The sequence below is a fragment of the Mycteria americana genome, chromosome 5, assembly GCF_035582795.1.
Source record: "Mycteria americana isolate JAX WOST 10 ecotype Jacksonville Zoo and Gardens chromosome 5, USCA_MyAme_1.0, whole genome shotgun sequence".
NCBI lineage: Eukaryota > Metazoa > Chordata > Aves > Ciconiiformes > Ciconiidae > Mycteria > Mycteria americana.
The window spans coordinates 11124205-11139536 of NC_134369.1; the positions used below are offsets into that span (position 1 = coordinate 11124205).

The window sequence follows — 15332 nt, forward strand, 5'->3', positions numbered from 1 at the left end:
CTGCCAGCACACGCTGGCCAAGGATCTAGCTCCAAGGTCTGCATTTTGACTCCTGATGCCATTTTAAGATCCCAGCGTAACCCCCGACTACTGGAGCTCGCATGGGCATAGCAGGGAAGAACTTGGGACTTTGTCTTTTGTTTCAGATTTCTTTGCCAATCTTTTGTTCGTTCCTTCTCCATGTGCTGCGGTTTCTCTCCTTTCTCATGTCTTTTTTCATCCCTTGTACATACGTTTTCTTCCTAACTGACAAAGGACACCACCCAGGGCAAAATATCACCCAGTCCAAAGTGCTTTAAATCCGAGCGCTGGCAGCAGGCCATCTTTGTGTGTGCTGACTCAGCGTCACCTTTCCCTGCATTACAAAACATGCGTAGCATGCAAGTGTACGAGCCTCTGCCTTCCCCTTCATCATGCACGTGGATGGGGAGAAGGGGAATCTCACACTTGACGTTAGAGAAAGTGAGGGGACTCTGCGATTTGCGAAGCATTTTGAAACAGCGCAAGGGTTTAGTAACCACCGCATAAACTACACAGAGCATGTGCCTTCTGTGAGGCTGCTGATTACCGTGGATATTATAAATTAAAGGATTTAGTCATATGAGATAAGTTAATGGTTATGTGATAAACATCTGAAAAAGACTGAAGGCTGGTTAGAGGTTTATTCTGACTCTTTGATGAATGAAATCTTACCGTGGTCACAGACCAGGAGCCTGAAGGCTCTTAGGCGAATTTTTTTATTACTTTTTCATCCTGTAGCAAGTACTACCCGTGAGTTGAGAGCATGATTAGGATCAGTCCTGCTAGATAGTCTTTATTTATTTACCTCTCATATCCAAGGATCATAACCTCTATTATATAGGCAAATTGGCTGGACTTTTAGAAGTTCCATTATTCACCATCTCAAAATAATTATTATATTCTGTAGTTGTCCTTATAGAGAAATAAGGCACAATGCTTTACGCTTCTGCTTCAACTTTTGAATTTTTTTTCCCCAAATACAGGGGATAATAGCTTCATGTACACATAGGTTAATAAAAAATGCATCCTCAAACTGCCACTGAAATGATGCACAACATAAAACCCCCTGAGTTTTAAGTATTTTCTAAACAGCATGTATTTAATCTGAACAGTGAAGCCAATACATTGTCTCATCAGAGCTGAAGCACAGACAGCCACTGCAGCCAAAAATGCCATGTTTTGTCATTCACTGACATGCATGCTTCCCCACTGGGTTATTTTACCTGCTTCCTGGTCCGTGTCTTCCCTGTTCTAAGTTTGATGTATCTGGCTATCAATTCATTCCTACCTGAAACAAAGAAAAATTCATTATAAGGGACAAGCAGCATCACATCCATAAACACCATCAAAATACCACATTTAAACATATGAGTTCCACGCATATGAGGCTTATGTTTTCTTACACCTGCTCCACTTTTCCTCTGCAAACCATTTATCAGCATTTCTCATTGTTCGTCAGTATTTCTCTTCCCTCTCCTTAAGAGACATTTCATGTTCCACCTGAACTATCTGCAGAGGGCAATGGGTTCAGTGTTTTCCCACTGAAGTCCTGCAGCTGTTTGCAGGCAGAGGGGCACCTCTTGGTCAGCGGTGGTGCCCAGGATAATCTCTCGCTGGAGAACCCCCCATCCCGGGGGCTGACACGAGGTCTGGGCTCCTCTGGTTTTGCTTCTGACTGTGCCGGGTGGCGTTTGCTCCCCCCCGGCCCACCTGGACCTGTGCTGGGAGGAGCAGCTGCTCTGGAGAAGGTCGTGTGCCACCCGAGCCGAAGTGCCAATCACCCAGATGTCACAGTTTCGCAACAGCTTTTCTCCAAGTTTTAATTCTACAAGGAGGACAGCAAAATCTGTCCTTCCTGCCAGCAAGCACTCTGCCTTCTCCACTGAAGGAAATCACTGTCCTGGTTCAGCAGGTTATCAATCACACCCTTAACTCTACGCTCAAGAGTGGTCACCCTGCGGTGCCTAAGTTCCTGCTGCAGTGGGGCCAATCAACACAGTGGTTTGTTATTTAGAGCTCTATTTCTTTTGGAAATGTATAGTATTTCCAAGTTTCTAAAATGGCTATTTAACTCTTCTTCAGTCACACATTATGCTACTTAATACAAACTAACATTTTCTTTCCAAATAATTTCCTTCCTAAATATTGCTGACATGGAAGATAACACAGTTTTATGTGGTGCCCTGTTTATTTTCACTACATATTATGTTACTTCTCCATGAGTTGTAATAACTTAAATATACTTGTTCAACAAGTCCTAAGTTATGGAGTTATTTGTATTCAGCACAGGAGATAAGCAGCCCGTGTGTAGAAAATGAGAAAACTGATTTAGCAGCAAGCTGAAAATGGGGAGGTTAAGAAAATAACTTGTCACCCACCAGGTTATTTTAAAGTGTATGAGTACATAGCTGGGGAGTGCAGAAAGTTATTGTATCAGCCAGGGATTCAAACTCTTTCAGTTTGATGTTGTGGGGGAGAGACAGCGAAGTCTTGAAGTAGCATGCTTATGTCTGAAGGGTAGTTTGTTGACTGGAAGATTGAACGCAATCAGTCAAACTGGTCCTTCATTTTCCCTTTTCCTTCTGTCTTCCCCTCTGAGCCTTATTTTACGCCCTTTGTATCAAACGTCTCATGGCTCCTGTCTCTTCCATGGTTTGTTTGCTAAATGGGTACTAGAATATGAAATATCAACATGCTTCAGACTGGAGCTGTGTTTTCTCCAATTCCCTTTTTGTTTTGGTCTGGACTGTGTGCCAGGTTTCCCGCAACGCGCCACTGTAATGGCAACGTGAGGTTGGTAATTCTTCAGCAGGTCTCTTCAGGACAAACTGCAAGAGGTAAATTTTGCATGAGCAGAGAGTTACACAAACAAGCAAAATTTCTGCACACAAATGAGGGATTTCCGTATGCAAAAGGAGCAGCTAATTACCTAATTTCATACAAAGACTCTGTCTTTTGGCTGGACAGCAGTTCTGCAGCCTGTCGTGCCCACAAGGTACTTGCCATTTGCAGTGAGCAAGAGCCTTTATGTTCGTGGGGCGAAACCAGGGAATGCTCAATCTCTGTATCTCTCTATTCTCATGTTCTTTCTCATCACCCAAACAGTTCACTTCAAATATGGAGAATTAGTTTTCATAGTGGTGGCTGTCCCCCTATGTCCTTATGCTGTAACAGCAGCTACCTCACAGTGACAGGACTGCAAATTCACTTGCAGGGGTTGGGCATGGACAGAAATGGAGCTGCTCTACTCTTCATTAATATTAGATGGAAAAGTTCTACAGCGGAAAAATGTCATACAGTTTGGGAAAAGGAACCAACAGAGAGGTTGAGAGCCCGAGGCCACAGCAACGAGAAGGGAGAGGAAAAGGTATACAATGATGGCACATCATACTAAATGTGCTTTGGACAAGAGTTTTCCAAAACCTTCTTGCTTGGTACTTTTTATGCCTCTGCAGTGTCCCTTTAATGAGTACTAGGCTAGCAGACAGTAAAGAGGTGCACAAAAATTAAAAGAGGAAGATGCATTTCACCACCTGCCAACGGGGAGCCCGAAGGGGTGGTAGCCTGCAAGAGCAGCCCTCTGCGATCCAGTGAGATTCAGAGATCACCATATTCCTGCAATCACTGGTGTGATAGGTGGTATCAACGCTTTCATATTTCTAAATGCACATTTTTATTTAACTGGGGAACGTCCCCCCTCCAGAAAGTACCTTCTTTGCATATCTTAAAGTATGTGCATACATTAAGCACCCAGAATAGGTTTTTGGTGCAAAAAGCATTGTCAGGCTGTCCTTATCAGCAGCCGGTGACTCTGCAATGTCAATGACTCTATAAGGTGATGTAAAGGATGCGTTGCCATCTCTTGTCCCTCCATCTGTACTGAAGATGTTTCAGATACATGATCACAGGACAGGTCACTCCAGCCATCCCTTGCCCATTAAGGCAGTCCTATGCAGCCCTCAGCCTCAGAAGGAAGAGTTAAACCTCATGGTTTCACAGTTTTCTTCCCAGTCAAGAGAGCTAAAAAACTATTTCTAAAGGAAAGCTCAGATTCCCAGGCAGCCACTTGATAGGAAAAGCAGCTTTATAAAAAACAGCAAGCACTGAAAGTCCAGGCTGTATTATTCAAAATACCAGTCAAGTGCTGTCTCTAGTTGAGCCCCAGTCCATCCATGAAGTGCTTTGGCTTGAATCAAGGAGGGGTTCTCTATCCACTATCTAGCCCGGCAAGGCTATGACTAACAAGATTGTGGTTTTGCAACGTGATCGCTTCCCCTTAAGGTGAAGTCTAGCTGGAGCCTAGCTCAAGAAGAGTCAACAGGGTGGAATAATTTGACTTAACTTACAGGGAGGAGGAACTCTACAAGGAACCATACAAAGTGGCCAAGGCAACAGCCTTATGTTTTCCTTACAGACGTGTTTTCAACACAGCAAAGAAACATGCACCAGGTTTAGCCAGAGCAGAAGATACTATAGCCTCATGAGGCTCACTAAGTATCTGCTGCCCAGCCACAATGATCTGAAAAGACATATCTTCTTTTTTGGACTACCAAAAAGCCATAAACACAAACATAAGCACTGCCTGACGTATACACAATAGACATTCCCAACTAAAAGTTTACAGCTTTTATGTTATCTACCAAACACTGGTGCTCTTCTTTACCAGCTCTGACAGATACTAACAGAAAAGATCTTATCTCCTGACCGACCAGGGCCCAGAGAGCATTTTAAAGAAAGGAAGGCTGAATAATCCTAAAATCACCCTTTCCTGTTCTTGGGAATGAGAAGAGTCAAACAAAAGGAGGTTCAAGGAACTTCTTTAATTGGCCATTAGAAACCTTAGGGTGGAAAATACTCATTAATAAATAGATCTGTTTTTCCCTAAGAAGAGCTCAGCTGTGGAAATACTTTCCATACACACCCTCCCTCACACTCCCTGTCATATATATCTGGGAAATTGCCTGGCAGAAGAGAAGAGTTCAGGTTTATGAACTGTAAATGTTCATCTCCTTCTTCTTGTCATCTGCTATGACAGTCTCCTACTTTGAACGTTTTGGTTCAGGTATCAAAGAGAGGCGTGGGGAGGTGCCCAGTCAGATAAAACGTCTTCACAGCACAGGAATCTTTTTCCAAGGATCTTGAAAGGATCAGGAGAGGACCACAACAAATATTTTATATAGGCTGCTTCTTGTGGTTTTTTTTTTTCCCTTTTAGATTCAGGCTTTATCTGTCATGCCCTTCTGTACTGTCAGTGCAATTGCAAACTATAATTCTCCCTGGACTGATGCTGAGGAAGAGGCATTTTACACACAGAACATCTTTTTTAGTTATGGCAGGAAGTAAAAAGGGGGTTCAGCTAGAAAATGGCGCAGGCGCTAGAAAACCTGCGAGGCTTCGCGGGGTGCCAAAGCCTCACTGTGGCCCCTTCGGGGGGGACGGCCGGGCCCCCAGGGCAGCCCTGCTCCTGCCAACCAGGGGACACAGGCTCCCTCCGCCTTCCCAAACTACTGCCCGGTCCCTGAGGAGCATCACCCTAAACAAGGGAGCCTGTGGTGATCCTGGACACCCCACAGGCGGCATGGAGGACTGACATTTCTGCTCTTCTTGTTCAAAATAAGTAGAAGCAGCTGCAAAGTGGGGAGGGTCCCACCCGCCTCTCCCCGGGGGAGGCAGTTGTTGCTCTAACAGAGGGCCCTTGTGCGGGGAAGCCTCCCCCACTAACGTTATTTCCAAAACCAGCCAAGCATCAGCCCCCACAAAGGACTCGACAAGGCTCCTGGGTGCCACCCTTTGGTGCTGAGGGTGGGTTTGGCCCCACTTGCCCAGCATGGGCAAGGCCCCCGAATGTCAAAATCACCCCCTGTGTCAGGAGTACATAACCGGCAACCCCTTCATGGGCCAAAACCAGCAGCACTACCTCTGCGCAGGAGCCACCAGGCCACCACGGGCGGCTCTACCAGGACTTATGTGAGCTGTGGACATGCCTCCAGCCATGCCGGGTCCCTTTCCCTGGGTCCCGGACAGAGGTGTTGCTGCTCAAACCTGGTCCCTGATGGCAGCGGGGCCGTGAGCCGCTGCACCATGTCCCTGCAGAGCCACCAGCCGCATGGCGGGCGGGCATCTTTATTTAGAACATTAATGACACAAATTAAACCTCCGCCCTCCCTGCTCCCAGTAATAGGCACCATCCGAATGTGATAAAAATAGACAAGTGTGGGAAATCAAGCTGGTTAGCAGTTTAAAAATGAACAGCTAATTTTAAAAAGTTTTCATACTCAGCAAAATAATCCAAGTAATGACCAAGTAGAAAAGCCTATTCTTTTCAGATGATGGCCTACTACGAATTTCTCCAAATTCTACGAGACTGTGGCTTGAAATAGGTATTTCACATCCTCAGTGCAAAGTCTGGGGACAGACCCGCACAAACATTTTATCTCCCAAGTCATGCTCATGGCCGTATTTTCACCATGGCAAAGCTTTTCAGCTGGTTTTGGTAACCTCCATTTCTGGTTGCCTCTGCTCGAAGCTGCTATGACAGCCTGATGATCACAAAGTGCCGCACATGCGCCCAGGGGCCAAATTTGGAGAGCTAGCGGGAATTCTGCTTGACGAGGAGCCTGCTGACGAGCTGGCTGCACCTCAGCCGAGCGCTCTCCTGGGACAGCCCCCGTGAGCGGCACCGAGCCCTTTGTCTCGCTGCTGAGCATGGGCTGGATCCAGATCCCACCAGACGCGGCGGGGGTCTGTGCGCGGACGTCGTCAGTGGGGACGGGCCGGTTTGAATGTTTTCCTCCATCAGAAGGTGGCCATGGGGCCCTCGGGTGGCCGGGCTCACAGCCTGCGGAGGAAGAGCCACTCTGCCGTGGCGCTCGGCCCCGGTGCTTTTCTGCTCCGTTTTGCCGGCAGAATATCCAGGTTCGGGAGAGCTCACCTAAAATTTGCCGGTGCCGCCTTCTGAAGACGCTTTAAAGCTAAATTGGCTAACAAAAAGCCTCTTGTAGATAAAAGAGCTCTGTGAATCAACAACTGGCTAAGCAGTTTAAACCCCTAAGTAAGGCATCCTCTATTTAAACGTTATAGGCAAATCTAATTTAAGCTTTTAAAAATATTATGGGCAGGTGTTTAAGTCGTCCGCACACTGGGTTTTGCAAGGGCTTCGGAGGGGGCTGGGCAGCGCTTCCCAGGCGGGCAGCATTTTGTTCAGACAAGCTTTCTGCAGAAGGCCACGTGACATAGGCCAAATAAACAGCATCTGGGGATTTTCAATTACAGACCTTCACCCAGCATGCCTGCACTGTAATCTCTACCAGATGAGGCTCAGGCCTCACTATTTTCAATAATTCACACACTGTGTACACATAACATGACAATAAGGGCATTCATGCAACCGCCTGATTCGCACATCAAAGCTCCCAAATGGCCAGCTGTAAGCATGCTTACTGCTGAATAATTCATTCTTTTCACAGGCTTGAAAAAACGCTCAGCGGGAGTTGGCAAGCTTGTGTTCTTTCCTGTGTGGTATGCTAAACTCAAATTTTGAAAGAGGTACAGCCCCACTAAAAAGAGTCAGAGATCCAACTATTTAAATGTGCATTTGCGAGCTTTCGGATGGCTGCTCACAAAAAAAAAAAAGAAAAGAAAAAAAAAAGCGCTACGTTTCCAAGTGGGTAGCAGAGATAAGATGAAATAGCCTACATGTTTTCTGGGGCAGGTGTTTAATAGAAATAAAATGATAAAACTGTTTTCTGGATGGTAAAATATTTTTATACATATTATTCCTCACTAAATATCTTAGCTATACCAGAGGCATAATAGTTAACAAGTTCAGCAAACTTGAAATTTCCACATACTTAGCATAAATTTTCTACTATATGGCAAAGAGGGTTTTAGTTAGGACTAACACATATGAAAAAGGCAAACACAGAAACACCAGAGCTAATTCTGTAACTCCTATTTACTGTTCTCACTGATATGGGTTGAATACTAATTTCTAGATGATATTTTAACAACTCCAAATTTGCAGCTGTGTCTCTGAACATTTAGCTTGCAAACGGTGAGTGTTCCAGATTTTGAAAATACTTTGGCTTTACACAACAGAAACATCATTTCTTTAAGAAAAAAAAAAGGGGGGGGAGAAAAAAGAAGGGTCTGCTTCATAATATCAGGTTTTCTTGACTGTCAATCAATGCCAGAACCAGCAGGATCAACTAGTTGTGACCTCTCCTTATAGCAAACACATGCTGCTTACCAGCTGTGGACTGTGTTTTTTACACCCTTTTCTCTATCATTCAGAATGGCTTCCTCCTAATCACAATAATCCCAAAAGTGCTAAAACATATCAATCGTCCTTTAAGCCCTGCCTACAAAAGGCCAGCCGTCCGGCCTTTATGGGCTTGTCCAACAGCAGCTGATACTTCATTCAACTACAAATCCAATTTAGCAGTTACAAGAGGTTTAGCATCACTGGAAAAATATTGGTGTTGATCCTGCACTCTTAAGTCAGCAAATATTCCTTTGCCATATTGTTTAGCTTTTTCTGCCATATTTACACTTCTGCTGGATTTCCCTGAATGACTTCAACAACAGCATTTAACCTCTGAACTGGTAATATTTACAGTTGATCAAACAGCAATTTTTAAAATATGTTTACCACAATTATAGAAACATAAGCCTATTTGTATTCCAACTGTTACAATTCTGAAAAAAACCCCAACCAACAACCCTAAAAACAAACACAGTCATTTCATTCAAAACCATAGAGCACACTTTATGTACTAGTTATGCAGGATGTTATTTATTATAGCCCTTTGGGCAAGTTCATGGCAATTCTTTCACTTGTGTATTTTTAATTGCCAAGTGAGCCAATGCAAACACTCCCTTGATCCCCCTCCACTGTTTTTTCTTTTTCTTTTTTTTTTCCTCTTTAAGCAGCAGTATATGTAATGCCTTAAAGTAAAGATGGGAGACCCTATCTATGGAACTTACTATTCCCTAGCCCAAATCTGCAAATCTGTGGGACCACTCAGTTTAGGCAGCCTTTAATAATGGGAATATAAGGCAGGAGACAACTCCTCGGGCCCTGTGGAAGAGAATGGGAGCTGCTTTTCACTTGCTTTGTAGCAAAACTCATCAGCCTCAAACCCGCATCAAGCACAGGATTTCCATCCCCCTGCATGGGCACTTGCGGGAGGGCCGGGGCTTCCCAGCTCACCTGCAGCCAAGGGTGCAGGCAGGTCCCCACAGTCCCCCAGGGAATGGGGTGGGGGCAGAAAAAATAACTGAGTGTCTTAGACCTGCTGGAGCTTGTTGCTTATCTCTGCACCGAGTCCTTCAAGAGCCAAGGCTCTGGCTCTGGATTTAGGTAGGGACCACGCACAAAAGCAGCCATCCCAGGACAGGACCGGGAGGAGACAAAGACCGCAGGGTTCCTAAAATGGGTTGTAAGGGCTGCCCGAGTGGGGTGTGTGTATGCAGACACACACACACAAGATTACAATAAGCCACTTAAGTATTATTATACACAAATTAACTGCTTGCAAAGTATACTGTAACTGGGTTGCCCAAGAGGACAGGGAAAAGAAAAGATCCAAGAAACAAAATAACTGAAATAATCCCTTTGGATGCTAATGAGCGAACAATTACAATGACTCATTGAAGTTATATCATAATGATACTTCCAAAGAAAAGAACTTTTTGTGCATTGTATTAAAAACAACAACAATAAAATGATCCCAGATTGAAGCAATACCACAATTCAATTTATACAGCAAAAGGGAAATGACCTAATAGTAGCACGGAAAGATATTCTCCTCATGTCAAGTCTTAACCTTTGGGGTTTTATCCCAGCTTCGGTTGTAAAGAAAACAACGAAAAAGACCCACAGACACATCTGGTTCAAAAGTCTTCATTGACACTAATGCAATGCATTGGATTCTGTTTGGCAGCTCTTCATACTGGGAAATATTCCACATAAGCAATGTTTATTAATTTTCTTCTTCTGAGTTTTTAAAAACACAGACAGAACATATTTCAAAGAGAGGGAAGAGTGATCCAGAGATCTCTCTGAATATTCATTAATTAATATTTTGTCAGTGTCAGTTGTCTCAACAAAAGAAGGTTTTATAATTTACTCTAAGCCCCATTTAATTAAAATTTAAATGTTACAAAAATACATGGAAATTTTTTGCTCCCTTGTAATTTTATTATTTTCTACTTACTACAAACTGTATTTTACTGCAACCAAAAATGCATTTCAAAACAAACAGCAATTTTTAGGCTCCAGAATGTACAAAGAAATCCCCATAGGAAAAAAAAATCCCCAAACTTGACCTTTGCCATCTCTCTGGATCAGCTACAGATGTTTAGTAGATTATACAAAAACCTAGATGTCCTTAATCAGACATTCTTTTTTTTCCCCCTGCTATGGTAGGAACTCTTAGTAACCTATCTGCAAAGCCCCTGTGCGACTTCCACATGCATATGTGTTGTTTTCCAAGGTAGTTGCAATTTTTCAGCTACACGAGCAGTTCAGAAAGGAGAAGACTCTTATCCAGTACTAGGGACAGAAAGTCTGATTTGGACAGGAATCCTTCAAATACACAGACAATGGGCTGGCTGACCTGTCATGCATGATGGATGAGTTAAGGGGATTAAAACCACTATTTGCATTAGAATAGATAAAAATTAGCAAAATAGAATTTCTCAGTAGGTGGCTTCAGTTCTGTTTGTTCTCTTAGGCAAAATGAAGTTCATTTTTAAAGGAATTACGATTGTTTAAGTAACGCTTATTTGCAGAGGAGAAATTTTGGATGCTGGTTTGCTTTCTATTGTTTATTCTTTAAGAAAACCACTTTAACTATCACAACAACAGTATCCTTTTCCCCCCATGTTTACTATTAAAACGTTACACAACTACAATGTTCTAACCACTTTAAACTGCATGTATATCTTAATGCTTACATGTTTCTAAGCTGTGTATACCCAAAAAAGTGTTTTGAGTTCAGAGAGAGATGATCAAAAAGACCAAAAAATTACTTTAAATTGTGTATTGATGCTTCACTGAGGTTCTGAGTACGAGCCTGTGACTCAAGAACTGTAAGAGGCAGATGCTTGAAATACTGCACGTTTCTTTTGACTAGATTCAGATTGCACACAGTGATGGTGCTTAAAAGACTCAGAAATGGCTGCACAAAGTAACGTAACAAAAGACTTGCCTTCCAGAATAGCATTATATTGTTTATACAATATAACTTTGAAAGAAATCTGTATGAACAAGTTGGTGCACACAAGTAGGCAAGCAGATGTAGAAACTCCAGAAACATCCATGGACCATCTCCCCTCACTCCTGCAGAGAGCAACCAAGATTTGTCTGTCAAACAAGAGTTGTAAAAGTAATGGAGGTCCCCCTCTTTGTAAGGCTCACACATCCAATCTGCAGACAGCAAGCAGGCTCCAGAAAATCCAGCAGATGTTTTTAAAAACGTCTGTGTACTGCCAAACACGTTTTTGAACTCCTTGCCTGTTTTAACGGTGGACTGCAGTCAGACCGGTGATATATTCCACTGTGCCCTACAGCAGCATTAATAGAGAGGAAAGCTGAGGCGTTAAGGAGGTAAATTTCTTCCACTGATGACATTACAAACAGGAAAAGCTGTGACATGATTTCTCAACTCAGCATTTACTATAATGAGCTTTTAAGAGAGCAGGTCACTTCCCTTGCTCAGTGACGGGCGTTCTGGCCCGATCCAGAGGCTGTCTAAAACAGGTCAATGCCAGAGCCCGCAGCCGGGTACAGGTCCCACCATACGGCTCCCGGGGAGGGGGCGTTCATCGCCAGGCGAGGGAGGACCCTGTGAGCTGCCTTCATTTTCAGCTCCACAGACCCTGCGCTGGCATTTCATGCAGCTCTCTGCACAAACTGTTTGTTTAGCTTATGAATTATTTGGTGTCTGTGTCCCATGCAGTTAAGATGCTTTATTTTCACAGCAGGTGCAAAGAGGTATTTAAATTTGCATTATGTCCAGGGTATTTGGACTCAGTTTGCGTTAGATGACAGCTTCTGACAGCAGATGGGCCAAGTGGAGAAACGTTTGACCGGCATATGAAAGAGCTTGGGATACATCCAACACTAACCTTGGTTTCCAAGTTATTTCACAAGCACAAAGTAACATTTTGTGGAGATTTTATAGCTAACAACGTCGTTCTAGCTACAGTACAATAAATATTTTGCTCCAATTACAAACCCACAAGAGAGACCCACAACATACTTGAGCTACAGGGTAAGTAATTTCTTGCAAACCTGGTCTCAAAACATGCTTAAAATTGGGTCTCCTTTAACTCTTTTTTTAGCCTATAGGCAGACCTGTCCGTACTTCCAGATGTGATACAAACCTGTCCAGATCAGTTGCCCATTCCTTCCTCCCTGCTGATCCCACCTGGGTCACTGACATTCGAGCTAAAGTGGAGAAGAACGATATTCCCTGCACTTCTAAAGGATCCCCAGGACACCAGCCCAAGGGGAGAAAAAGAAACTTTAATGCCATCCTGAACTCAGGTATGAGAACACAACAGGCTGTGAAAGAATGGAAGATACCGCTGCTTATTTTGATGCTCAGCTACGACAGACAGCAATGAAGAGCTGAGTAATCAAATAATACCACACCATAATGTATTTTGTTTAAATTTGGAAGTCTTCCTCGTAACCTACTCATTCGTCAGAGTGAAAAGTGCCTGCCTGACTCTTCCCCTCTGCCCCGGCTCTGCAGCCTCCAGCAGCTCCAGCAGTCCACGGTACGTCCCAAGCAGTGTAAATACCATGTTGCTGATTTCATTTTAATTGAAAACACCCATTTGTGCCTTTCAAAATCTGCAGCATTATCCTGGAGAACCATAAGGAAATTTTGCTACGTGTATCCATCAAAATACATTAGAGTCCTAACATTTGTGATTTTCTTTATAAACTATTTTACTTAAAGTTGTTGCTTTGGGTGATGGGAGGGCTCTTTTAAAAATAATCTTTAAGGTGTAGGACATGCCAGAGAACCAAAAGAAAATTATAGTTATTGATAAGCTTTTTACCACTTAATTGTTTCTACAGTAAATCACTACTTTTGCTTCTCGGCTCATGCCTTTACCTTACATAACATTTATCAAAAAAGTGTACATTTGGAAACCTTTTCTTTTTTTGTTTTGGATGAGTAATGGAGTGCAGACACAGTTTCATGTGTAATTCTTAATCCCCCTTTCTTTAGGCCTGATGCAGTGGGAGAGAAACTTTACAGTCAGGTTTTTTTGTGGCTAAGTACCGTTGACATGGGACTGGGAGAGGAGACTGGGCTTTCCAGCTGCAGCTCTGCCGTGTTTCCTTGTTGAATCCCTATACTTTCTTCACAGTTTTTGCTTGTTATAGAGCATCGTTCTCTCAAAATCCTGGTGAAAAAGGTGCGTGAAAGATCAATCCCACTTCTACCTGATGTTCCCCTCCACCCGCGCCCATGCCAGCACGGTCATCATACTGAACAGCCTCAGCCGCTAGTGGCTTCTAGTCCTGACAGGAACAACGGACATTTCACAAGGAGCAGACGGACTTTGTTTAGCTCCAGCGTGCCTCGCTGGGGGCTGCAGGCCCAGGGCTGGCATTAGGACAACGGCAGGGGGGACGTGTCCCAGCCCAGTGCCGACAGCTAACCACTAGACCCACGATGGGTGCGCTGGCAGGATCTGTGAGCATGGTAGCCCCATGCAGCAAAGAAGGAAAGCTTAAACACATACAGACCTGGAATTGCATTCAACATTTATTAATGCCACTTAGAGATTTCTACCCCTACCAAGCTCTCAGTTTGCTCATGTGACTTTATCATCTGTTTAGCCTAACGTGCTGATATGGTAACCTGAAGTCTTGAGCGCATAAAATTATTTCATTTTCTTCTGAATGATGGCTCTTTATGCACTTTTCTCTCCCCTCTTTCAATGCACGTGCTCTCTCTCTCTCTCTGTTTTTTACCTTAAACAGTAAGGACAAGTAATACCAATCCTTCCCCTTCCTCAGTTGTTTCCAGGATAACCCTCCATCCCATATTGGTTCAGCTTTAAAAATCACTGCCCTTCTGCCCAGCCGTACCGTACAGGCTCTCTACCCTAATGAACGCACAGGCTGTCACACACCACGGGAAGGTTATTTTGCAGGCGCTACTTCCTAATGGGCAAAGCCCTGAACAAGACTCCTGCTTCTTACTTCTAACTTGGCCAGTGGCCAGATGGATGCATCTTGACACACGGAAAACTGCAGTATCGAGTGAGGGAGTGGTCCTGAGCTTTACCAGTATGCAGCTGAGACCAACAAATGAAAAAGGGTTTTAAAGTGTTAAATACTGTATAGTTGGTTTCAACCTTCTGACACTGGTATGAGTTCAGATGAGTCCCTTGGCAAAAGGGTACTTCAGATCAGTGGCAATGCAATCAGCGTCCCCCTTCCTAATTCACACGTTTCTGCCTATGCAAGCACAGAAATAGCAATCTGGTGCTTTGCTAAGACACAGGCAGTGTACAGAGTACTATGCTGTACCTAAACTTCTGTCAAGTCCACCTGGCACCAAATTTCTTAGTTTTACAAACCTCCAAGCGCTCTACTATATTTTGGTCTTTTTATAGTATACGTATTGGTCATGAAGGCATTTTCACTGAGGCAACTGGCAAATCCATCCTGAACCTGGCAATCGCACCAGTATCAACATATTAGCACACACTAGGTTTTTGCTATTAAAAGACATAAAGAAATGGTCATTGGGTTGGCCAAAGAAATTCCACCTGACACCAGGCAGAGCTATACCATATGCACAAAGAGATTAAATTAGTGTTGCAGAGACTTACCAAGAGTGCTTGCAAGAGTGACACCCCTTTCATCTTTTGTGGGATGCATACAAATATATCAGTACTCACCCCACCAGATGCTGAACTGAGCCTTAGGCTGATTTTCCATGAGGACTGGTGGACTTGGTGTGTTAGGTTAACGGTTGGACTAGATGATCTTAAGGATCTTTTCCAACCTAAATGATTCTATGATTCTATGACATAAGAACAAGAAGTAAAAATATACTTACTTGCCTCAGAGGCTCACAAATGTTTATACGAAGCTATTAAAAAGCTGAGATTTAAAACAACACATTCATTTAAAAGAAAATGAAAGGTTGTTTCTGGTATGGCTGATGCAGTTATATGTTTTCTGTTGGGGGAAATTTATAGCCACATTATTGCTGTCAAGGAGGGTAGTGAGCCACAAGGATTTCCAGATGCCATGTGTGAAGTTTCTCATT

General features: G+C 43.6%; 1 protein-coding gene across 7 annotated transcripts in view; it reads right to left on the reverse strand.

Moving 5' to 3' along the window:
- The window catches only part of TEAD1 (TEA domain transcription factor 1), a 162809-nt gene that overhangs the window by 47753 nt on the left and 99724 nt on the right, over positions 1-15332 (reverse strand). For all 7 annotated transcript variants that reach the window (XM_075502113.1, XM_075502112.1, XM_075502109.1 and 4 more), the window contains one exon: positions 1245-1309. Coding sequence is in view for 5 of the 7 variants with exons in the window: in XM_075502109.1 (XP_075358224.1) it covers positions 1245-1309 (65 nt within the window). In the remaining 2 variants the exon portion in view is untranslated. The remainder of the gene's footprint in view (positions 1-1244; positions 1310-15332) is intronic.